The following is a 26,135-nucleotide window of genomic DNA, read 5'->3' on the forward strand; positions in this document are numbered from 1 at the left end:
GTTGGTGAGAGATGTAGAAATCGGTTGAACAAAAGGGGATTCATTTACATTTGGAAGCAGAAATGGAGGGATTGATGGGTGTTGCAGAGGGATACACCTCTAGAATTAGGCCTGCAGGCAGAGGAGTTTGAGTAATGCTGTGGTACGTAGGCATGATGAGGGACTCTTTTTTTCCACGATCTGTCTTGCTACTCCAATGACTGTTGTTTGCATGATTGCAGATGATGTTATCAGCAGCAGTGCATCCGTCAAAGACTCTGCCCATGTCATCTGATTGGTAGTGTTGTAAGGTTGCTATATCTTATATCATAGCACACAAACTTTGGGGGTCATTATGACCCCGGCAGTCAGTGTTAATATGGAGAAAAGTACTGCCAACTGGCTGGCGGTACTTTCCTCCATATTATGACCACACTGACCGCCGGGCTGGAGACTTCACTCTCCAGCCCGGCGGCCGTCACTTGCCCGCCTGCGGAAATATGACCCCACCTACTGCCATGGTTTTCGTGGCATCCTTACCGCCATGAAAACCATGGCAGTAGGCACTATCAGTGACAGAGAATCCCTTCCCTGTCACTGATAGGGGTCTTCCCTGCCCCCCTCCCTAGGTTTCCCCCCAACCCCACCCTTCCTCTCCAGACACCCTTCATACACGCCCTCCCTTCACACACGCACACACGAATACACACACGCATTCCAACATTCATCCATGCATGCATACATCCATTCACACACACACTTACATACATACACGCAGATACGCATTCACACAACTCAACATACATGCACTCAAACCCCCACACATGAACACACATACAACATGCAACACACACCCGTTTACACGCACAGACATACACCCCCACACACAACACCTCCCACCTCCTCCCCTGTCAGAGCACCTGACTTACCTGTAGTCAGGGGGTCCTCCCGCAGGAGACGTGACGGGCGCTGCTGTCAGCAGCAGCGTCCGCCAGCAGAACACCACCAGGCCGTATTATTCTCATAATACGGCCGGCGGCGGTCTATTGCGTGGCGCTGCTGCTGGCAGCAGCGCCACCTTACCGCCATCCGCCGGCATGGCTACAGCCGGATTTCCGCTATCCTTCTGGCGGAAATCCGGCTATGGTCATATTCCGGCGGACGGCTAGTAGCCGCAGCGATGGTCTTTTGGCGGCCGTCGCCTTGGCGGTAGGCGGTTCTTACCGCCATTGTTATAATGACCACCTTTATGTAGAACAACATACACTCGTTCCATAATCACCTTGGTACTAAATGGACTTTAAAACCTAGGAATTGGTTGCATCAAAAAGGAGGGCGTTCCTACAGGGAATTAAGATTTATCAATCTCAGCCTCAAGACGTATCTATGTCTTCTAATCCCTATATCAACTGTGCTGCATGATCATACTAGTGCTTGTTCTAATGTGCATATGTTGCATAAGGGTTGGAGAGAAAGTTGAATGCATAGAGGGCTTGGGACCATCGACTGCAACATTCCTCCCCTTTCTTGTCTGAGAGCTCTACTTGTGGGAAAACAGGGGCATTGACGCTTAGAGGGTATTCTGGTTGCGGTGTTAAGGACCAATCTTTGGCAATCTCGACTTACAAAATGAAGGATTTGAATAGATTTGGGAGCACGTAAGGGACACGCTAGGGGATGCAATGAGCATAACTCTACCAGTTTTACGTAAGTATTATCGATCTGCCAAAAGCCAACACACATACCACTTTCCCACGACTTTCCCCTTACCCGTTTCCAGGGCCTTTCCATGGCAGACAGGTTTCTCCACGAGCTGAGGCTGATGGGCTGTACCCTTTCTGTAAGACACCCACGGAGGTGGAAAGAAGATCCAGCACAGAGACACAGTTATGCGGAGAGTACATGCGGCGCAGACCAGGTGAAGGGAGCCTGGCGATGTATCTCACCTGCAACATCAGTTTACCATCGTCAGCAGAATATGCAAGAAATGTATATGGCTGATAGCTCAAGTCTCTCATTGTAATTCCGTCTCATGCCCTGAAGCCCACCCTTACCATACGTGAGACTAAGTAGACTTGTTGAATCTAATGACTCACACATCAGGGAATCTTTGTTTTCCAGTTAAAAGATGAACTTCCAGACCACACCCATTAAATGCCAGTCCTATTTAGACTCTTTAGGTTGAAGGGCACTTTGCACTCACACTTAAATATACTAAATGTGTGCTCTCTAAAGTCCTGGTGTGTCCAATACGCTTAGGGATAGTGGTAGAAAGGGACATGATTCTGCAGTTTGCCTCATTTTAATGTCTCAGCTTAAACAAACAGCGAGTCTGCTTTCGCCAGCAGGTTATTATATACGTGTATTGGCCAGACTGCATCCCCATCTGACGGGAAAGAGTCACTTTGGTAAAGGCAGCTTTGGCAATTGGTTCGAGATGTGGCAATTGTGGCTCTCTGTTCATCGGAGCATCACAGAAGGTACCGAGTCAGCTTCGAAATATTTAACACGCCTCTGAAAGAGCAGTAGCTGAACTGAGACACCGGGAGCACACCAGCCCAATAGGACAACACTGGTTCCTGATTCCTTAACAGGTGAGGATCTGATCTACAAAATTACTAACCTGGCAGATTCTACTACTTGGCAACAAGGCTGAAAAATTGCCTCCCACAGCACTATTTAAGGGAGCAGGCCTAGGATTAGCTTGCCCCTTACACCTTCAAAAAGAAAATTCTGGATTGCAAAGCTAAGGATTTGCGCCCTTAGGTGTTACGTGCTTAACAAATGGTTTGGGTTGGTTGGCAAAGCACCCATTCCTTCGGCGCAACCTGACGATATGGGCAACGCAACATACTTTGCAGCAGCATAGTTTCAATACGGTGACCCAAATGTAGCCACTGACGACTAAATGATTTAAGTTTAATTGCTATTTAATGCTTGTTTTTTGCTTATGCATAGTAAAAAAGCAGATAGTGCAAAATGTTCACGTCAGTGCCGCCCTGATCTGTGGGGAGCTGAAACCAAACCAAGGTCGATCTGTGGGCTATTGGACCTTGATATCTCTGAATTGACAATTGCACACTTAGCGAACAAGCAACTCTCCGTTGCTGTCTGTTATGAAAAATAGGCCCCATCGCCTCTAGACATAAAGGAGTTAAATGGAGTGGACTCTGGCTGGGCACCGGAAGCCGCCAGGCTTTGTGTCTCGCGTGTATCCACCACAGCTGCCTGCCTCGGAAAGCATGATTTATTTCTGCTTTTCGTGGTTGAGGACGGAATCCTGCCCTATCGATTTTACAGCGCACAGAGAACCGCGATGAAGGATGAAGACCGTGTGCAAGGAGATAAACTATTGATTAAAGACGAAGAAAATCGAAATGACAGATGAAAAAGAAGTGCCAGAGATTCTTTGTGCTACAGCCTAAGACTGCCTGAGATCACACAGAACATATCCCGAGGGAGGAGGGCATCGAAGAAAGAACCCCCCCCAGCAGTCTTGACTACTACTACCTAGTAATTGCAGCACAAACATCACACTGCATTGTCTGTCATGGTTATGAAATAGTTGTCACTGTCACCTGCGACAGGGCTGGGTGACTAACAATTAAAAGTAAAATCGAGTCAGGTTTTCAGCATATCCACAAAGAATATGTGTGGAGTTTATTTTAGAGGTGCTTATTTACATATGTTTTGGGCAGTATAAAACCGGAATGAGTTTCACTATTTAGTTGCTGGAGGAAATCAACCCATCATCTGCCACCAACAATCTGCTACATGGAAACTCAAACCCAACAAATGACTGCCTAAATAAAAAGGGCAGGAAGACGTGGGCATACATGCAACTGATACTCACACGCATTGCTTAATTTGTAAATGAATGAATGCGGTGACCAGAACCCTGCTCTGAAGCCCGTAGCTGGTGCAAGAACATTTTGGCGCTCTGAATACCAAGTGTATGTAGTCTTAAAACCACATGATGCCTCTTTAATCCACTACCAGGCGAACCTTGCCCCTTTATCTCTCGCTTGAAGGTGCCTGGGTTCTTCCTTTGCAAAGGATTTTCTGTCTCTTCCTCGTCTTTCTACTTGAGATCTCCCACTCATGCTCCTGATTAATTTAAGGTTATCAGGCTGACACCTCTTCAGATCCTTTCCAACAAGCACAGCATAACCAACATCTACACAGGATAGGGAGAAACTATCATGCTCTCCGTAACTGGCAGATTATTTGTTCTGAACACAGACACCTCGGTTCAGCAACGATGGAAAATCTCACTCATCATCAAACAACAGAATGCCTGCCAATGGCAGGGACACAGACAAGAGCTAGCTGGAGGCTGCAAGTCCAGTACAAAACAGTTTGGTCACAGAAACAACCAATTCGCATCAAGAAGGGAAGGATTTCACGAATGTTGTATTTTAAGGAAGGAACATTAAAGTCTAATACACAAAGTCTGGAACCCAGTTTGGGATTAGATTACCCTCAGTTGATTTAGATAAAGCTCCCTTTAAGACAGCACAACGACTGCCATTATGTTGGGGTCGTGAGCTGCTAGAATCAGTGCCATGTGTAGCACAAATGCTGGAAACGAAGACTTCCTCTGCCACAACTCACACCTTGTCTCCACTGCTACACCAAGCTACAGCACATTTTCTATGAGCCAGTGAGATGTCCTTTTGATCTGTCGACATTACCTCGAGGCCTGAGATCAAAACTCTAATGTCAACCAATGACACAATATCGTATTTTTCAGACCAGTGCTTATCTTAAAAAAACAAACAAATACGTTAATTTCTTAGCAAAATGAAATATTACATAACTCAATACAAATATATTGGTAGAGGGTTGTAACCTCATCTACATTTTTCAGTGAGATGCACTGCCCCGGTGCCTTCTCCCCTCTATAGAAGTTCGCAATCTTCAGTCCCTGGTATGGAAAGGGTGTAGGCATTAATTGGACAACAATGCAGTTGACGCTGAAAACTACAGGATGCATAAATAAATTAAATGACTTTCGTTAACTTAAAACCAGCTGGGAAAAAGTATTAGGTTTGTTTGGCCGATCACTCTGCATGCTCAGTCTCTTGTACCAATCACAGCTATCTGCTGGTTGGAGATACAGTTCCATTGCCACTAAAGAGTGCATGCGAAGAGCCTGCTCCTGGGGTAACAGCTTCATCGATGCAGGGGCTCCAGTGATGACCTTTTTCAAACCATGAGCCACTAGGCGGGATTATTCGACACAACATATGTATTTCTAAAAGGCACATTCACCCAGAAGGGTATCTTGCCGTTGAATAACAGCTGTTAATTGTTACCCAACGGTACGCATTTCATCGATCTCAGAAGGATGAAAGGCTGACTGGACCTGCCACGATTTGAACCTGTGACCATGAGGTCAAAGACAGGCCCCAACAGCAGATGCATTAGTTCGCTAAGCCACCAGACTCATCAGTCAGAAACCTGTGGCTGTTGGCACCTACCAAGTAGGGTTCTGAAAGGATACTTGGTCATGTCAATTGCAGCCTCCCAGGTTTGGTTCCAACAAGTAATTGGTAACAGTGTCTTTGGTAGTAGCAGCCTCTGTGCTGATTAGGGCATTCCCTTTGATGGTGATGAGACTCTGATATCTGGCAATGGCACAACTATCCCATGGCACAATGTTAAATGGCATGCTGATAATTCTCTTGTGAAAGGATTGTGGCAGTTTATTGTGGGAACTTCTTGGAAGACAGAGAAACTCCTCATAAAATTGGTCAATCCAGCCTGCACTCTTCAAAGTTTTTGAGCAGTTCACAATAGACCCACTTCTGGCGACACAAGCGACCCCTTATAACATCGATTGTACCTTGATTCAAAGTCAACTTCCTCTGGATGTTCTTCAGCATATGTTGGGTTTTCCCCCTGGACATTCTGTCCTCCTGCATGGTCAGGCATGTTCTTTCCCTCTCTCAGCAGCCAGACAGGCTTATAGGTTCTAAGCCAACCCTCAACTCCTCCAGCAAGAATTGCAGACTTCAGGGAATATCCCATCACCGTTGGGAGACTGACTGTCATGCAGACACCTGAAAGGTCACACAGACATACTTTGAGTACTGTGCAGAGCGCTCTCGTCCTTGGTGTTGAAGAACTAGGAACTTGAAAGTGGGGTGATTTTGGGCCCCACATTTGTACTTTTTTTCCTGGTAGTGGATGTGGATACAGTCCAAAATTATCAGCCGTTCTGAAGGGGTATTTAGAGAGAGAAAAAAGGACAGACCCTGCCCAGAAACATCCTCACATTACCACTACCAAATGTCAGTGCTCAGGAAGAACTATCCAGCAGCCCTTTGCTAATAGCTCTATCCTCCTTCACTTCAGTGTCTGAGTCTTCACCCGTCAGTCACAAGAATGCAATCAATATTCTTTGTAAACCAGGGGCCATCCTGTATGGACACCACTGGCATCTGTCCTCAGTTTCACACAACACACAGAGTCCTTTCCCCATACATGTGCTACACATCCACTGTACAGACATGCACTTGACACACACAGAATGTAAGCGTAAGGGTCTGAGGTTGACATTAAAGTGGCACTTAACACAATCGGGGTTAAGAGACCGTGCTCTTCTCTTACACTGAAAAAGTCCTAATCATACGATTCACAAAAACATGCTATACTGCCACCACTGCTTTGTGTGACTTACCCAGGGCATGGACAGTAGTCCAATGCCTTATGAGGACATGCTTGGTTTGCTCCTCCAGGTCACAGAACAGATTCTAACCTTTACATTACCAGGACAGGCCTAGGCCTCAGCATGCATACTTGATACACGTTATGAGAAGGCTAAACAGAAAGTTAAGTTTCATGTGAAATAGATACCAGTTTCACATGCAGTCAGGCAATCAGGGCAGGGTTTCACACCCATTTACCATGTATGAGACTTTCTTGATCCAATAGAACCACTCAAGGGAGGTTTCTTGTGTGGTTGATTAGTCTCTCTGCAGAGTGGAGAGTAGTTTGTAAGGTTTTGGGCATGTCTTAGGTAGTCTGGCTATTACACTGTGGCTGTATTCTATTCTGGTTATTACACTGTTGCTGTATACTATGTGAACTATCAGGAGGGATGAGACCAGAGTTGTTAGGCTATAATAAGAAGAATTCAATATTTTGAGTGATACATTAGATTTGAGGCATCTATGAGCTTATGTCATGTACTCATTAGGCTAGTTTGTTAATGTAACTTGTGCTATCTTGAGGTACAGCTGCATATTGTCCATGTACTCGTGGAAGCTGATACCTCCACAGAAGAATAACTCACCCAGAGGTTCAACATACTGGTTGAATGAGAGGGAGATACATCCTTGTGGTATTTCAAATGTAATGGCTGTTGGGGGTAGAGATTAAATTTTAATGCATTGCTAGCATGTGTAGGTAGAAGAATGTTGTTTCCTGTGGTATCAAAGAGTGCATTAGCATGCAGCATTTCCATTCTTCAAGATCTATAACTAGTCATTTAAGATCTTGAGTATGGAGGTTTTTACGCTGAGACTTAATCTACAACCAGGCTTTTGCTGTCCCGGGAACTGTCTGTCCACCATATAAGAAAAAAGTAATTTCTCCATTACACTGTTCTGAAAGGGTATCCCTCTACTTGTTCTGTAGTTTTCAAGATTTTCAAGGTGAGCCTTAGGTTCTTTTAATACAATGTGAAAATAAGCCCCGTTTAACACACCTGAAGCAGTGGTTTGTGCAACAGTGGAATGAATGACTTCTAGGCAAAGAAGCAGGAACGCATCCGCATTTTCTTTAACACGTGAAGGAGGTAGTGTGTTTGCAGTGAAGACTGAAGTCTTTGTGCTCGCAATGGCTTTTGTGAAGTCAAGTTTGAAACTTTATATGGTAGAGCGATGGCTTTATGCATCCATTTATGTATGATGCTAAAAAGCAGTGTAGCCTGTGGTTTATTATTCAGAAGCTTGCAAATTAAAAAATAGGTCATTGTCTGGGAAAGGAAATGTCTGCATTTCTATTCTTAAGTCTGATGTAAATTGGGATGAGGAGGGGGTTTTCTTCATTACCTCCCACAGGGATGTAGGTACTCTCTTTGGCAATCTCAGTGTTCAAGCAGTGAGCTGTCTTTTTTAGATATTTTTACTTACGTTTAGTTGAAGCAATATTATTATATATATTGGATATTTTAACATTTTGTTGCTTAATTAGTTCACTTTTGTCAACAGAGGAAGGTCAGCCCAGTGTGAGAGAGTCGAATTTGTAATGTTCAATGGCCTTTACTTCTGTGACTACTGTTAGTACGTTTTCATTCTTAGCTCAGCAGAGAAGAGATAAATCAAGAATGGTAAATAAGATGAGGTAGTCATCTGAACCAGTTGACCTAGACTGAATTAAGCATACTGATGTAGCCAAGAATGGAAAACACTTTGCAAAAATTGTAGTCTTATCTTAGGTAATTCTATTCGATGAAGTATTTGAGTTGCCTTGTGCATGGGACTGTCATTTTGAGTGTATGTATGTATGTATGTATGTACATGGTATTTCTGTAGCACAAACTGCCCAAAAGGCAGCAGAGTTCTGTACATTGTCAAAGACAAGCATAAAGTCAACAAGAGATAGGAGAGGTAGTTGGATTGTGGACGGATAATACATATTGATGTAGTGTTCTTTAAATTGATGAGTCTTCAACTCTTTTCTAAACTGGGGTGCATTGTTGCGGTCCTGATGGATACAGAGATGTTATCCCAGAAGCAAGGTGCATAGATAGAAAAAGACTTGTTGTCTTTCTTTTTCACACTTCTTAGTCTGATGGTGACATGGGTACGGATGTGCTGAGAAACATTGGTTATGGTCTGCAAGATAAGAAGGGGTACTGGTTGTGATAGATTTGTAAATGATGCAGCTGGTTTTATAGATGAGAGCCAATGAAGTTCATTCAGGAGGAGGGTGATGCAATCATATTACTTCAACCGCTGTAGGAGATGTGCTGTGGGGAGTACCATGCTCTTGTCAGATGTAGGAGGTCTTGGGGCAGGCCGTTACCTCCATCCAGATACAAGAGTGCGATGACTGAAACAGCAGCTCTAAAGTCACTTTAGTGGTTTAACTCTCTTTAGAAGAGAGAGCTGGTACTATGTCATCTTTGTATTTTTGCCAATGTGTTCCTTAAGGGTGAGGTTGGCGTCCAGGGTAAATCCAAGTATCTTGGCATTCAATGAACTTGGGGTCTGAATCCAGCTTTGTACTGTTTCATGTTTGTAGTTCATGGCAAGTAAACGGGATTCTGCCTTGATCGGGTTGAGCAGCAGGTAGTATCTGTATATCAAGGTTTGGATGATGTGCAGGCAGTTTTTGAGCCATTAGATATCTAAAGCAGAGGAGACTTTCCAGTAAAGTTGTGTATCATCGGAAAATTGGTGAATCTTGATGCTGTTATCTGTGAGAAGAGCGCCAAATGGCTCCATGTAGAGGTTGATGATGACAGGAGACAGTATCGAACCACTGGGGACTCTGCAGGTGATATGGACCTTTTGGAACCTGGATATCGCCTATGTGAAGAAACTGGTGTTAGTTGGAAAGGTATGAGGAGAACCATATTGCCATGGTGTGTATGAGGGTGGGATGGTCAGCTTTGGTGAAGACAGTTGAGAAGACCAGCAATATCAGAAGGCAAGAGTTATCTTTATCTGTGGTCAAGAGGGCAAGAGGGCATTGTCTACAATGTGCAAGGTATGTCTGTGTCTCTGTGAGGCAACATTATCTAATGCCAGGGTGTTAGTTGTGCAGAAACTGTTAGCAATGATATGATGTTGGATTTTAAATTAGACTGCTTGTTCAATGATATCGCCGATGGAGGATAGATAGGTGATCATTCGGTTGTTGGAAGGCTCATAAGGGTCTACTGTAGGTTTTTTTTAAGAGTGGGAGGATCTGCCTCTCTTTAGAGCATCTGGGAAGATGCTTTGAGTAAAGGAGGTATTGGCAATGGTATGCAGGATTGAGAGAGTTTCCCCATAGAGAGCTTTGATGAAGGACCATGGTAAGACATCATTTTTATAAGAAGTGGCTTTGAGGGACTAGAGTAGGTTGTTGAGACCCTCAAGAGAAAGGGATTTGAAAGCTCTCCATTGCTCATTGTGCTGTCAGATTTATATTTAGGCTGTCCTGTTTTCATTCCTTATATTTTTGTGGACTTCAGTGGTATTTTCTCAGCGTTTTCCAAACCTTTCTGAGACCAGTGCTTATCAGTGTTTATTCAACTGCCTAACCCTAAAAAAAGACAAAACCTGTATTTTTCCAGTGCTTACAAAATATCTTGATTTTTTGTAGTGATTGCTATAAAGGACACATTGAATTTAAAGGAGAAGTAATGCAAGGTATGCAGAGTCTTTGTACTGGCATTGTGTCCAATGGACGTATATCCTAGACTGTTTTAAGAACAGAAAGTCTGTGTTTTGCACTATCACTCATATCTCATTACCCTCTCTCACATTTTATTACCTCTCGCACTCACTCGCAGTCAGGATTCTGTCTTGTTTAGGGCCCTATTAATGGATTTAAAAGTAGGAGTGCTATAACGAAATGTTTTAATAAACAAGTTCCTGCGCTAAGTTGGGGTCATTCACTCATTGCTTCCTGAATATTATAACAGTGCAGGTGTGGTCAACCCTATCAACAACATAGGACCTTCTGAAATCTTTAACACTTTGAATTACACCAGATTAATCTGCAGCCCTACATTCTAAGGCATCTGAAAGTTTAAGTTTTAAGCATGCTCATCACTGCTTTTCAGTACTCTTTGCTTACTTCATTAAGGTGGTGCTGCTATTGTGTGGACATTTGAAGCTGCAAACCGTCCCCATGGCAAATGTCCTGACATTTTAACCCACATCACATTGTATTCTGGGGCAATAGCACTTTTCTGTTAAGATTGTAACGATGGGCCCAAAAACCCCAGCAGTAAAGTGCATTTGGGTAAAACGTCAGCAGTAGCTGAAGATATCACACATAACAATGGGGCGGTTTGTAGCTGAGAATTCTGTTAGTATGTGGGAAAGCCTTTCACCACTATCCCATGTGCAATGATACAACTATTGTTTAACAGGTGCCTGTCAGCACACCGTGAACTAAATGTTTAAAACCTATGGCATTTAGCAGGCAATCTGCTGTCAGCACTGACTTGTTAGGAAATGGGACTGATGTATCAAAGTGTTTTACCCATTCTGTGTGTAAATATGCTAATACATGCTGGACAAGATTCTGATGAGACAGCCTGAAAAAATTAAACACTGCCAAAAGATCAAATATGATTTTAATATTCCCAGTCTCTCCACTGTGTCAAACAGACGTAAAGCATGCTTCTAAACCCTGCACATTCAACCCAAGATCACAAAATTGGAGAAAATAAAAAAAAGAAGAAATAAGATTTTAGTGACATCCCTATACAAAAAAAATATCAGAATACTCTTAGACCAGTTTTTCTTGCTGCTACCTTGTATAAGAAACCTGTATTGTGTTGGCCCATTCAGGAAGAAATACGAATGACTCATTCACTCTCACTTTCCTGTCTTTGAAGGGCATTTTTAGTTTGAGGCTGTGCATGTGTTTATCAGTGTTTAGGGGTATTTTCCTTTCAGCAGAGTTTTACCAACTAATATAGGTTTAAAACTAAAACAGGATAGACTACTTATATTTTTTCACCGAAGAGAAGGTTGATGGTTTTGTACTTTTCTGTAGAGTAAGTAATAGGTGGGTCTGGAAGTACTTGATTGTCTTCAAAAGCATTGTGCTTCTGTTGGTGGCTTTGTTGATGATGTTGGTATGATAATCTGATTTGGCTGATGTGGTGAGCTGTCTCTGTGTTGTTGGGGGGATTTAAGAAACTTGCTATCAACAGTTCTGTTTCTTCATTTTCATTCCTGTCTGGGGATGGATCATTTACTGTCAGAAAGCTCTTTAGAGCACCAGGGTGCTGAAGGCCCTGGCTTGCCCATGCATGTTTAAATTGGGGTAAAATGTTCAAATAGTTTTACAAAAAGTGTTTGGATGGGTGTTGGCATCAGACATGGAGTTGATAGAGTGAGAGATGAGTTTAAGCATTAGGGTGTTTCAGTGGAGTTTGTTGGTGGGATGCTGATGAGCAGGGAGAAAGGGATGGCAAAGTGGTCAGTCCAGTCCATGGATATGGGTGATTTCATTGGATTGTTAGTGATATTGAAAACACAAGATTGAGGATGTAGCCTTTGGAGTATTTAGGTTGTCTGACATCCTGTACCACATTGAGTGTATTGATGAGATTGAAGAGGTGGCTCTTATATTTTGTTTTAGTTTGTGCTGTCTGGGAATCATTTAAAAAGGTGGCGTGACCATCTCAATTGGTCAAAGTAGTGAGAAGATCACAGAATTCATCAATGAATTCCTTGTTCTGGGCGGGAGGCCTCTAACTAAGAGGGAAGGGGTCTGATTAACAGAAAGTGAGAAATGGCAGATCAGCAACTCCATGGAGTTGAATGTTACTTGCATGCTTAGGGGGCAGGACTTTATGATGCTGCTGCTGTATGCCCTACTGCTGTCTGTGCAATATGTGATGTGTTACGATGGAGAGTCACATTCTTTTTCTTGATCCTTTGTCCTTTTTTCACCTCAGAGTCCAGAAGTGTTTGCCATATTTTCTATCTGACTTCAAACAGATTCATAAACTGATGTTGTCCAACCGTAGTGACTAAAACTTTTTCACTGTTGGGAAATCCCATTGTATGTGTCGGTACTTCCACTTGTTGCCACATCTCAAAACACATGGATAAATTAGATACATTTACCTTTTTAGGGTCGAGCCTGCGTTGCATGCGCTCGCGCATGCGTATCGCAGTGAGACGCTTTAGTGTTTAGAAAAGGGCTCAGAGCCCTGTCGACGTCACGCCAGTGTTTTTCATTGGTTCATGGACTTGCCTAATAAAATCTGCTTGCTTTCATTAGTCGAAGGCATGGATACGTCATGCCTTTTCCAGTGGCTAGCCCTCCTCGAGCGCATTGACCAAGAACAGAAAACATGCGAGGCTCGCTGTTTTCTGTCCAGCTTGTGGACTACTTTTTCTCAAATTTACAAGCGCAATTTCGCTTGGCAGAAGTCGAGCGCTTTACATAGTTAATTGCACTTTTTCGGTTTACGTACATAAATGCACTTTTGCCATAGGTGAAAAGTCGGGTTAGGAGTTTACAACGCTATCAGCTCTAACATGAGCAAATGTGAGACCCTTTGCATTGCAAATTCTTGTTAGTCTTGGTAGGATACCAGTATTTGAGGTGTACCCAAAGACACTGCATTTTGAAGCAACGGAAAATTACATCTTGCAGAGTAATTCATGTAATTATTCAGCAATGAAAGTAAACGTAGAAGCCAAAAAACGTAAAACATGCAGCAATGAAAGGAACATTTTCTGGCATATTATGTGATTAAAGTCAAGCGTGGCAAAACATTCCGTGGCATTAATATCTAGCATTACTGAATTTGTAAGTGTTATGGAACAGAACAAAGCGCTATACAGACTCAGCAGGTCATATTTGTTCACTATCAAATAATTACTTTTTTGTTTCGCTGCATATCAACGTAATGTTATTAATACAATTCTTTCTGCCTCTCACACTAAATGAGTTTCTGCAAAACATACACTATGGCAATCAGCAGAAAATAAACATCATAAACAGTACATATTCCCTGTGGTTGAAATAATTTCCCCTTCGAGCACCCTGTTAATCAAAGAAGAAACTGCATAGGTAGAGAAACAAAATCATTCCTTCCACTATGTTTGAATTGCATTTAAGAACTATGAGTTTTGTTTTCTGCTGCAGGCAAGTGTCCAGCCCCCAAGTGAGGCTATTTGCACATTCTGGGTAGCATTATGTCCTCTCTAATGCACAAATACAACAGTTTACAGTGATCATGCCTTGACCGCTCATGCTTCAGTGCTGAGTTGTTTCAATGCCTCTGTTTCCATGTGCGCTCCCAGGGATTTCTTCCATTTCCCTTACATTCATGCTCATAGTGTTTCTTCCTTAGGCTGTAGTCTTCTGTAGAATATAGCCTGCATATGACCTTGAGATGCTGCTTTTCAGTCGCTTGGGAATCATTTTACTTTTGTCGAAGAAGTTTCTACTTGTGCTGCCCTTTTCAGAATTGTTGTTTACCAGATGAAGTCCACATTCATTTTCAATATTTCCATGTGTTGCCGTCTGGGACCTCATGCTAACGCCAAAGCTCTCTAATCGATCTTAAGATAACATTTTTATTGTAGCGTTTGATCAGTTTTTAAGCTAGCATTCTCCCAGTCTTTTCCAGAAAAGTAATCTTCCATCTGTCTGGAAGTTGGTGGCTTTGTGTAATAAGTGTAGGTCCAGGATGCTTTTAGAGCAAATCAACATCTGAATCTCCTAGTAAAGTGCAAGGGTTGGGTTGCATGTTGTCATATCAGCCATCCGCGACACTCAAGTGTTCAAAAAGGGTTCAGACCATACGTTTCATACTTCCCCTACATAGAGTCTCGCCCTCTCATATATCTGTCCTAGCTGGTTATGTATATCTAGTGACATACATGTACATTATGAGATGAAGATCTCTCCTGCCCTCTTTATTTTTTGTGTCCAAGGGGTCACATTATTTTTAGCTTTTATACCTTATTATTTAGTGAGCCGTGACTCCCCTTTCATGAAGTCGTTTACAGGCAGTGACAGTGAAATACAAATAAATAATTGCAATCATTGCATTTAGCTAAATTATTATTTACTTTGTTATGTACGTTATATTCTGATATGGCACCAACTTCCTCGCTAATATACAGAATCTGTGCTAGCATCTTCCAAAAACTAGCATTATACTGTCTGCATAAAATAGTTGTTTCTTGTATTTGATTCATATTCATATGACCTTGATCTCTGGTGTAGCCCTAATCTGGTAGGCCAGAGTTAATGTTGCTATGGCAAAAAGGGCGTTAGTGACTGCCCTAGGTTTCCCGGTAAATGGAAATCTGCCTCAGCCCTAGCCCTAACGACATATCTTGTTTCTGGGACACTTATCCAGCTTTCTATTGAATCTCAAAATGTATCTGCAAATACAGATTTTCTCAAGGCACTTTTAAGAAGGGCTATTCTGCATGATCAACTTCAACTACATTTTCAGTGCTTGATTATAATCAGTGCCAGAGCGCGGCCTGTGGGTTTATTCTTATGTACGATGTGTAGAATCCTAATGTTTGGCTTGAAAGACATCAGGTGATACTGCGTTCTACCTTTTCACCAGGCTGACAGATTTTATTTTTTATCCTTTGTAATAGCAGAAGTATGATTGCTAAGGAAGCTATATAAAGTTTTCTCAAAAGCAATAAAGAATCACCTTTAAATATTTTATTGGATATCATTTTTCATGTGCAGGTGAAACCTAGTACAAGTTAATATCCACACAGTGTAAAGATCACAAAAGACTTAAAACAGATTTGTACTGCGAGTTACTACCTTTGCAGCGTCTTTTGTCTGCCTTTATATTTTAATTTCATTGCAGAAGTGCCTCCTTGTTGTGATAATGCGTTTCAGCAACAAGCTTAAGAATCCAGCCATTTCATTGACAAAATTGGACTTGAAAGAGTGTAACTATCACGCCCTCTCTCTTATACATTTCTTCAAGTCACAAATTTTACAATCACCTGCTCACCAAGTTCTGTGACAGTTTGTCTTTCTGTTAGTTTCCTGCTCACTTTATGGATGAAAACACTTTTTGGAAGGCAAAGAATTTGCTTTATGGCTGGTTCGTTACCTTTCTAGAGTTGTGAGCTTCTTTTACTATCGATGTGGATCCTGCGAGGTGGACTATTTAATTTAGCTGTTTGTCACCCACCTGATAATATCAGGGTGCACCCATCTGAATCCTTATGGTGATTTCAGTGGGATTGTCATGTCACAACTACCTTTTTATTGGTGCATTTATTTATTGTCAAACGTTATTTGCCAAATGTCTGAATATTCCATTATCTTATTTTAGGAAATGCAACCTCTATCACATCATGTCTAAAATGCACCAACTGTCGGGAAGTAACATACTTTTCAGCCCTAGTTTGTATGTATGGCAGCAAATGTGTAATGCTCTATTTACCCTTCAGCTCTGAGATGGGTTCTACAATATTTAAAGTTCCTTCTCTGACCATCCTTGGGAAACCTAATTTATGGACGAAGAAAGTACCCAAACCTGTCAGACCTGGAATTTATTCTGAGGGGTATTCATAGAAATCAATGTTTATTTATTTTGGTTTGTGGTAATTTCACCCATAGACGTCCTTATAGTAGGCACGTATTTTGCCTTGTGTTGTTTGTTGCGAGGCCCTTTGAGTGTTCTTGGTTTGATTTCTTGTTTATTAAACATATACCTGGCTATTAATGGAAAACTATTCCCTTTTCTGTATGTATCCTTCTTAAAGTATAGTTGATATCATTATATATACTGATGTTTTCCTCTTAGGGCTTTTGGCATATGCCTGCCAAAAGCCTTTAACTTTGCTATTTGGGCCCCAAAGAGATATTTTTCTTTCTTATTCTCATAGGAAACTTTCTTAGTGGCCCTGCTCCACACTACTGGATTTTGACTTGTCCCATATTATTTCCATTGTGGTTCACCATTATCATTGATTTTAATGTATTCCTTGATTTTTTCTCTCAATTTCGTGGCTTCTTTGGCTGCTCTAAATGTGTGGGATTTTATTCCCATGGTATTATAAGGTAATCCAATGTTAGGAAACACAACAATCGACATGAGCCGACACTGCTCAACCCAGTATATCTGCTCCCAGTAAATCTGTTGTAATCAACAAGATGAAAACTCGTCAATAGGTATAGAGTTCTTTTGGAGAAAAATGTATACTCTCTTTAAGAGAGACTGAGAAGCATCCAGGCCTCCATCAACCCTAATTCCGCAACAACTCTAGGATGCCCCTTACCACTTCTCAAATAGCATGGTCCACATTAATCTTTCATCAAGTGTAGGACCACTAACCAATCCCCTCTATAAACACCAGTCTTCCTGCTGTTTTTGCTAGCATCTATTTTAGAACATAAGTGGGTCTCTATGATGAGGCAAAGGGTATTTCCGGATACTCCATTATTGCAGAGAAAAGTATCCCTCTGCCATGTGCATTGATTGACATGTCAGCGCTGCAATAGCACATGATTGTTTATCATAATTGCTTCTTCCTAACTCTTTCACCAATATCTGATCATATAACCTTTTAGTCCAATATCACACATACTTCACTGGACAGATGTGCCTCGTGTGAGAGGCTTTTTCAATTCTTGAGGACGGCTGGCCGAATTTCCTTGGTGAAGACAGTCTTAGAGATATGTCTCTTGGTTCACTAGGTCTGGTAGCTTCCCTTTGGGTCAAATAGCTCTACACTGTTCCTCCAGGCTCACTCCTTGTTGATGGTGTAGCCCACACATCTACAGAGTCTGAATAATGTGTGCTTCTGTATAACGTCGAGTGTTTGTGTTTCTGTGGCGTATAGTTTGTGTATTTTATGTAATCCTCGTGATTTATAGGAATGGTGTTAGTTCTGTGAATTAGCCAGTTTGAAAATATTGAAACGTAAAATAAAATGCACACATAATGTAAAATTATGACAAAAACGAAACTTAAAGAAACAGATCATGTGAAATTATTTGAGTGTGAAACACATATACATATCATGGAATGTATTGTGGATTAATTTACCAGGACTGTGGTCCAGTATTTATAAATGTCACAATATTTTATTAACATTGTCCATTAGTGTAAGTGTTACTAATACCTGTGTGAGTGTGACATGCGATTTACACACAGATATCTGCAGTGGGTATTCCACCTATGGTACCATTGAAAGGATCTATCTCCATGGTCTCATCAGGATTTGCTTTTTATTTGTTTCCTCTGCAGAACTGGCACGAAGTAAGAATGACCACATTTCCAAAGCCCGCCTGAAAACTCTTAAGATGACCGTGGTCATTGTGGTGTCCTTTATGTTGTGTTGGACTCCGTACTACCTCCTTGGGCTGTGGTACTGGTTCCAGCCCCAGATGATACACCACATACCAGAGTACGTTCACCACAGCCTCTTTCTCTTTGGGTTGCTGCACACCTGTTCGGACCCAGTTATCTATGGCCTGTACACCCCATCCTTCCGGGAGGATCTGAGATCTGGCTTGCGCAGGATGAGTTTAGCGCTGGCTGGGCGGAAGCAAAACAAAAAACAAATGTCAGGTTCCGAGGTTAACATCAAAGACTGTGCGTCCAATGATGGCGGTACTGACCTTGCCTCCAATGGGACCACTGTTCAGACTGTTTTTTGAGATGGGACTTGTGACATAGGAAATCATTTTTAAAAAGTAAAAGTTCGAGAGATTTGTGGTGGACTATATCTCTATTTAATAATGTGCATTGATGCAACACTACAAATGAAGAATCAAATCCCACCAAAAACGATGGTACTAAAAGACAATGGACAGCTGTTTCGACAGTGAAAGAACAGTGCATCCCCAGGAGGTGGCTGGATCAAATGAAGGGGTGCATATGCATAGGTGAATTCCACATTCTTTAGGCCATCTATATCCATACTGCTGGCAGTTCAGTCTCTCTTGACCAGACGATTGAGAGCTACAGGCCCAATTATTCTGTTCAACTTACAATTAGACCAAGATTTCATGAGCAGCACCACCAACACAGCATTCTAATGTCCATTTTGGGGGAGATGGGGTGGAACCTTACACACCACAACACATCTTACACATCATCCCTTATACTGCCTGATGCACAGCATTTTCATTAGTATGTGTTGTGACCCAGGCATAGATGGACTTACAAGTAAGGTAACAATGGTTGCAATAATGCCAGTGCTTCATAAAAGAAAAATCAGTCTTGGTGCCCAAAGCTCTGCTCAGAACTCTGTGGTTGGCTCCATAAAATGTCATCATGACAAATACCAAATTTACATAGTCCTTTTTCCTAAGTGCTCGAACGTGATAGAGGCATTGGTATTTATTTGTTCAGGATCACACAATTTGAGCGTGTGGGGAAGTCAGTAGTTGATAATTTAACCACTGGACCACACTTCTGCCACCCCAGACAACAACACTTGAACTAAGTTGTTCATTGCACTACAGAGAAAGCATAATGGGAAGTGGTGCATGTATGTGATGTCCAAGTTTTCTATTGTAGTACCCACTTCAGTTCACCTGTAAGCACTCCAGAGAATTTAGGGTGCAATTGAATTATTTGCAAAATGTGCAAGATTGAGACCACCAGGAGCTGGGGTTGTCCATTACAGCGTAAATGTTTTGGTGTGATCATCAGTACGGTTCAAACAGTGAGTGACTTAGGAGCTTGGAAGATGGCAGAAGCCAAACATTCATTCATTTGGGAGCATTTGGAAAATGTCTTTGTGTAAAAGGCAAAAACCAGAGATAAGTACCTTCTTAGGGAGTAGCTCAGTGTGTAGTATGACGCACAATCATTGAAGAGACTGGAAACTCTAAGAAAACATGTGCCAATACTAGGTGAAATAGGAAGGGGGAGTGGTATGATGCTTAGGTTACAGGGAAACATAGGGGGAGATATTAGTGAAGCCTTCAGCCAGACCAGATGGTGGTGCACTGGATCAGACAATCTACATCTATTGATTCAGACAATTAAATATGAATATTTTGAGACAGACGCTAATATTTGTAAAATAGCAATGGTTGTTTAGTTGACCAATTAGAGGGAGAACATCTCAGGACTAAAGCTGGACTCCAGGGGCAGCAGAGAGAAGACATCATGCTATGGATCCTCCTTTGTGGTGTCTTTCTAACAGACTCTATTGCGGGACCTCTCAATACTTTCATTCAACTGAGAGCTGAAAATGTGATCACAGGCAGATACTTTCAAAAGGCTGGCAGAGCTGGCCGTCAGACACGCGACAAGATACTGCAGCCTTAAAGTCTTTTAGAAACAGCAACCTGTCCGGAAATTGCCCCATTTTTCTTAAATATTGTTTCTCTACCAAAAAAAGCTTGCTTGACAACCACAATTTATGCCCCTACATTGATGTCACCGTAACCAAACAACTGGCTCATGTTTGCTTTCACTGGTGTTGGGAAATTCTACGTCAATATTGGGGCATCTGACCATGGTTGCTACTTGTCCTGATGTCAATCTATCCTTTCTTTTGCAATATTTGATCTGTTTTGGAATGTGTTGTGCCTCATTCTTTCAATAATGTTTCATAATCGTTGCTCTTTAATGCTGCCTATGTTCCCCAAAATGCACCTCAAAATAGCTTCTGTGAAGGTGTCCAAACTAGTGCCATGGCACAGGAGCTATTCGTGTGCCTTCTGGCCCTAAAATTACTGCTTTACGCACGTCAATCTTTATGTGATATTTCTTTCTTGCTTGCACTAAGAGCTATTTAAATTGTTATATTCGTTGTTCCTTTTATTTCCATTGGAAGTCATTTGCTCATCCAGTTGTTTGTAGCTCCCTTTCCTCTTCATGGTTTTATATATTTGGATTATTCATGCATAAACCAAATTCGAAATCTGCACCTTGAATGTGAATAAAAAAATATGTTGTTATTTTGCTTTTTTTAATAGAAACACTTACAGTGGTGATACGGTTGTGACAAATCAACGGTCAGATCTTTAAAATAAAGCCAACATAGTGCAAATGTTTTAGTTTCCTTTGTGGTTTCAGGGAACTGAAATTTCTAAAAAAAGAAATACCTTTTTCAAGCTCTACCCAACTATCGTCTTTTCATTGTGCGATCTATGACACTTAACAAAGGTGAAATTTGTCCAAGCTGCTGAAGGGTTGTGTATCATTGTTTAGAGATACTTCAAACATTTAATACTACAACTTCCTTTTAAAGGTTTTCACCAAGTATCGGAAAATCATAACTAAGGGTAGGCCTAGGGAGGGGGGATTTAGATTCTCAAAGATTTGTCTGTGTATAGGTGTGACTTACCTCTGAAGCTGCAGTTAGAAGTTCCACCCATTCATGAAAATGCTTTGAGAATCAACCCACAGATGGCAAATGACCTGTGTCGCCAAATGATAGCAGTGCACCAAGAACACAGATGCTGATTTTCCTTAAGAATATTTTGAGAGTTGCCAATTTCTGGGTTTAGACATTCACTTAATAGAATGTGCTCAGAATACCATTGCGGGGAGGTGAGTGTACAAATGGAATGCTCTTCTAAATCCATCAAATTAAGGATTACAAAGCCAAAAGGCATGGATGTTTCCTCATACTTTTTAATACAACAAATCCTATCACCTATATGTTACAGACACCGACCGTACATTCTACATTCTTTGTATTTGTGCATGAACTAGGCAGACACACAGATATTAAACACTACACTATTGGTATTTTGAGAGGCACACAAAGACAGGTTGCAGTGCCAAACCCGGAGACTTTTTCCTTCATGAATTATCCCTAAAGCTATCATGCCAGCTTCAGAAGTACTGTTAACTCTGTACCATATATGCCCACATATGTCCTGGATGATGATATGAGGCCTTTGCATTCTCAACTTCAGATTTGTATGCACCTTTTTTCTATTGGTATTAAGAATGTCCGTATAGACTACAGCATGGTTGCATGTCCGAATTATCAAGTACAAAAATATCGTGCTACAAAAGGTATCGTAGCCAGAACATTGAGTACAAAATAATTATGACAGTAAGTCTATGTGGGTAAGAATAGATTTACTATTCTTTACTTCACAACTATGTTGTCGGCAATCTCTGCAACAATATCCACTGAGTTTTTCTCACCCCATTCATCTGTAAAGGGATTGCTGACACACCAGGAATTGTACACCTTAGTAAAACGTAAATATCATAGTTATTTTATGTGATGATATTTTAAAGTTTTCAATATATGTTGGCACTTTGGGTTTTGCACTTAGCTACTTTATGCACTGTCACTTTGTGAACTCCAGTACGCTAACTGTTAGGTATTGGGGTAATTATTTATAGGCTGAGCCTTTGGTTTGTGTACCAAGTAACATTATGGCTGAAGAAGATAGCAACATTGTATAGGAATGTTGTAGAAACGTATGCCCACAGGCGCACGATGTGCCAACAGATATGCAGTGTACAGGAAAGGCTTATGTTTTATTATTTGAATACAGACAATGTAGAGAAGATACAATTCTGCAACATTGCGTAAGGGGTTTAGCTATTGCAAGTAATGCTGTAGTAGAAAACCGTTAGTAAAATGATTTGCTAATAAATAGCCCCATTAGGACATGATGCGATATGTTGAGTAATTGTTAATGCAAATGGATTGCCAAAATCATTACCTATACAGTTGTACAACTCCATAAAAAAGACTTGTAACAGAATAATTCATTATGTGTTAGCACGTATATGTCTTCTATGTTTAGCATTGCATTAGTGAAAGTGCACTTCAAATCACACACCCATAATGGCGCTCCATGTTGCGATCAGTACTGCAGGGCAGCTGAAACGCATCAATGGCAGCACTTTGAATAAAGAAGTTACTTCAGTCTTAGTGTGTCGGCAGTCCTTTTCCAGATGGAGTATTTTGAGTATTTTATTTGACAGTGTTCAGTTAATTAAAACCATTACACAAACAATAGGCACAATCAACATAATAATAAGATGTTAAAAATGCTACATTTAAATATACAAAAGCTTAATTATAGATTATTACGAATTTGGTTGCTAACTGGATCTCCATGTCATAAGTTATCCTTCTCTAAAAGCTGGCTCCAAAGTTTATCTAATAATTTCACCAGTCTGCAACTAAGCTGTACATCGTTTAAATCCAGCCATAACCACCGGCCTGCACCTGCGCAGCACTCTTTGAAGCCACGCTGGTCGTCAGAGTGTTTTGCAGACTACCATAGTACTTTTACAGAGGCATATCTGATGATCAGTATTTCCAGAGCCAGCCCATAGAGCCAACAGATGCTCGTCATATTGCTTTGTGTCCTCCTGTGGAGGTGGGTGTACATTGGAAGACAGCCCATACAATACTTCCTAAGGGTTGTTTTGATCCATGGATTGACTACTACTCCCAGATAAGACTGTGGGACAAGTCAGTCGTTTGATGACAAGAGGAGTCAGGCGTGGCTTCGTTTTGATAGAGCTTCTTTGTCCATTAGCTGTGAAAAGAATTTAACACTGTCTTTCGTCGCTCGCTTGACGAGCTGATATGAAATGAGTTGGACTAGTTGGTCTGCCAAACCCAGTGCCGCCAGGGAGGAATCAAGATAAAGTTGGGAAGGAGAATTGGATTGGGCTGAGATCTCAGCCCAGAGGAGAGAGCTTAGAGTAACTTGTCTTGCTGTTTTAAGTTTGTAACACAAGTTAATAAATGCTCCCTTCCTCGCAGGAGACTCTCGGACCAGACCAAATGCAAGCCAAACCTGGGCTGGTGAAGCACGATTTGTCAGACTAAACAGCCCTTTGAAGAGCTTGACGATCATTTTGTGCAGCAGCTCCCCTCTTCTACCCCTCAATGCTTCACTGCCTTACGTTACTGTGGGGATTAGTTTGGCTTGGATGACCTTCAACAGGGGGAGGTATGTTGAACATCCAGTGGCACTTTTTAACATTTTAAATGCAAAAGTAAGGGAAATTGATTTCTGGCTGAGACTTTCCAGGTGGGGCTTAAAAGACCCATTACAGTCAAGAAGAACCCATAGGTATTTGTATTTGTGCACAGGTTCGATTTTTCTGTTGCCCAGGTACCACAGTGCCTCGGCCGTGCTGTCGACCTAAAGGACATGGGGCCAGATGTAGCAAACGTTTAGCGAGTCGCAAACGGCAAAAATTGCCGTTTGCGACTCGCTAAACGCGTATCCCAATGCAGAAATGCATTTTGCGAGTCGTTACCGACTCGCAAAATGCATTTCAGACTCGCAAATAGGAAGGGGTGTTCCCTTCCTATTTGCGAGTCGCATTGGAATGCAATACCATTTGCGACCGCATATGCGGTCGCAAATGGCATCGCAGTTACCATCCACTTCAAGTGGATGGTAACCCAATCGCAAATTGGAAGGGGTCCCCATGGGACCCCTTCCAGTTTGTGACTGGATTCCAAAATATTTTTTCAGGGCAGGGAGTGGTCCAAGGGACCACTCCCTACCCTGAAAAAAAACCGAAACTAAAGGTTTCGGTTTTTTTTGAAGTGCAGCTCGTTTTCCTGTAAGGAAAACGGGCTACACTTCAAAAAAAAAAAACTGCTTTATTTAAAAGCAGGTCGCGAACATGGAGGTCTGCTGACGTCAGCAGGCCTCCATGTTAGCAAGTGCCTATACTCGCAATGGGGCCACAATTTGCGACCCACCTCATGAATATTCATGAGGTGGGTCATTGCGACCCCATTGCGAGTTGCAGTCGGTGTCTGAGACACCGTACTGCATAGCAATTTGCGACTTGCAAATTGCGACTCGCAGGGACTCGCAATTTGCAAGTCGCAAATTGCCGTGTTGCTACATCTGGCCCATGGTTTTTTATTTCCCCAAATTAATTTGAAGTGCATTTTCTTCTGAGAATTCAGTCTGTGCATTAAGTAGCCTCTGGAGTCCTACTCTGGTATGGCTGAAAAGAATGAGATCTTCACCATACATCAAGCATGCCATAGCAGTTTTCCCTAATCTTGGTGGGTCAGAGTTCACTTTATCCAGCCTTGTTGGGAAAACAGCCAGAAAAAGGTTGAAAAGAAGAGGTGCAAGCATGCATCCCTGCCACAGACCTTGTGAGGTTGGAATTTCTCTGAAGACGTGCGTGCCGTCACCTGTTTTGACCCTCATCCAAGTATTTGTGTGGAGAACGGCTATTGCTTTTAACAGGTAAGCCGGGATGCCCCATTTTGCACGCTTAAACCATAGTTTTCTTCTGTCTACATAATGAAATGTAGCTTTATAGTCTATAAAACAGAGGAAGAAGGGCTTTTTGGCACACCGTGTAGGAGGCTGGACTGGCTTGTAGTGAGTACCAAGGGGTACTTGCACCTTGCACCAGGCCCAGTTATCCCTTATTAGTGTATAGGGTGTCTAGCAGCTTAGGCTGATAGATAATGGTAGCTTAGCAGAGCAGCTTAGGCTGAACTAGGAGACGTGTGAAGCTACTACAGTACCACCTAGTGTCATATGCACAATATCATAAGAAAACACAATACACAGTTATACTAAAAATAAAGGTACTTTATTTTTATGACAATATGCCAAAGTATCTTAGAGTGTACCCTCAGTGAGAGGATAGGAAATATACACAAGATATATATACACAATAGCAAAAATATGCAGTATAGTCTTAGAAAACAGTGCAAACAATGTATAGTTACAATAGGATGCAATGGGGAAACATAGGGATAGGGGCAACACAAACCATATACTCCAAAAGTGGAATGCGAACCACGAATGGACCCCAAACCTATGTGACCTTGTAGAGGGTCGCTGGGACTATTAGAAAATAGTGAGAGTTAGAAAAATAACCCTCCCCAAGACCCTGAAAAGTGAGTGCAAAGTGCACTAAAGTTCCCCTAAGGACAAAATAGTCGTGTTAGAGGGAGAATGCAAGGAAAACACAAATCAGCAATGCAACAACGATGGATTCCTGACTGAGGGTACCTGTGGAACAAGGGGACCAAGTCCAAAAGTCACAAGCAGCTCGGAGATGGGCAGATGCCCAAGAAATGCCAGCGGTTGGTGCAAAGAAGCTCTTACTAGGCTGAAGAACTGTGAATACTGCAGGAACGACAAGGGCTAGAGACTTCCCCTTTGGAGGATGGATCCCCCACGCCTTGGAGAGTCGTGCAGAAGTGTTTTCCCGCCGGATGGACGCCAACAAGCCTTGCTACACGCAAATCGTGCGTTTGGCGTTTTTGGACGCTGCTGGGGCCCAGGAGGGACCAGGAGGTCGCAAATTGGACCTGCAGAGAGAGGGGACGTCGAGCAAGACAAAGAGCCCTCACTGAAGCAGGTAGCACCCGGAGAAGTGCCAGAAACAGGCACTACGAGGATGCGTGAAACGGTGCTCGCCGAAGTTGCACAAAGGAGTCCCACGTCGCCGGAGACCAACTTAGAAAGTCGTGCAATGCAGGTTAGAGTGCCGTGGACCCAGGCTTGGCTGTGCACGA

At 42.1% G+C, this 26,135-nt stretch overlaps 1 protein-coding gene across 1 annotated transcript in view; it reads left to right on the plus strand.

Moving 5' to 3' along the window:
- LOC138283226 (gonadotropin-releasing hormone II receptor-like) overlaps nucleotides 1-19,017 on the plus strand; it is a 216,523-nt gene extending 197,506 nt beyond the window's left edge. Inside the window, exon 6 of the mRNA XM_069221265.1 lies at nucleotides 17,921-19,017. Within this exon, the coding sequence (XP_069077366.1) occupies nucleotides 17,921-18,333 (413 nt within the window). The 3' untranslated portion in view covers nucleotides 18,334-19,017. The remainder of the gene's footprint in view (nucleotides 1-17,920) is intronic.
- The last annotated feature ends 7,118 nt before the right edge of the window (nucleotides 19,018-26,135 follow it).

Source organism: Pleurodeles waltl, chromosome 3_1 (assembly GCF_031143425.1).
Source record: "Pleurodeles waltl isolate 20211129_DDA chromosome 3_1, aPleWal1.hap1.20221129, whole genome shotgun sequence".
NCBI classification, from domain to species: Eukaryota; Metazoa; Chordata; class Amphibia; order Caudata; family Salamandridae; genus Pleurodeles; species Pleurodeles waltl.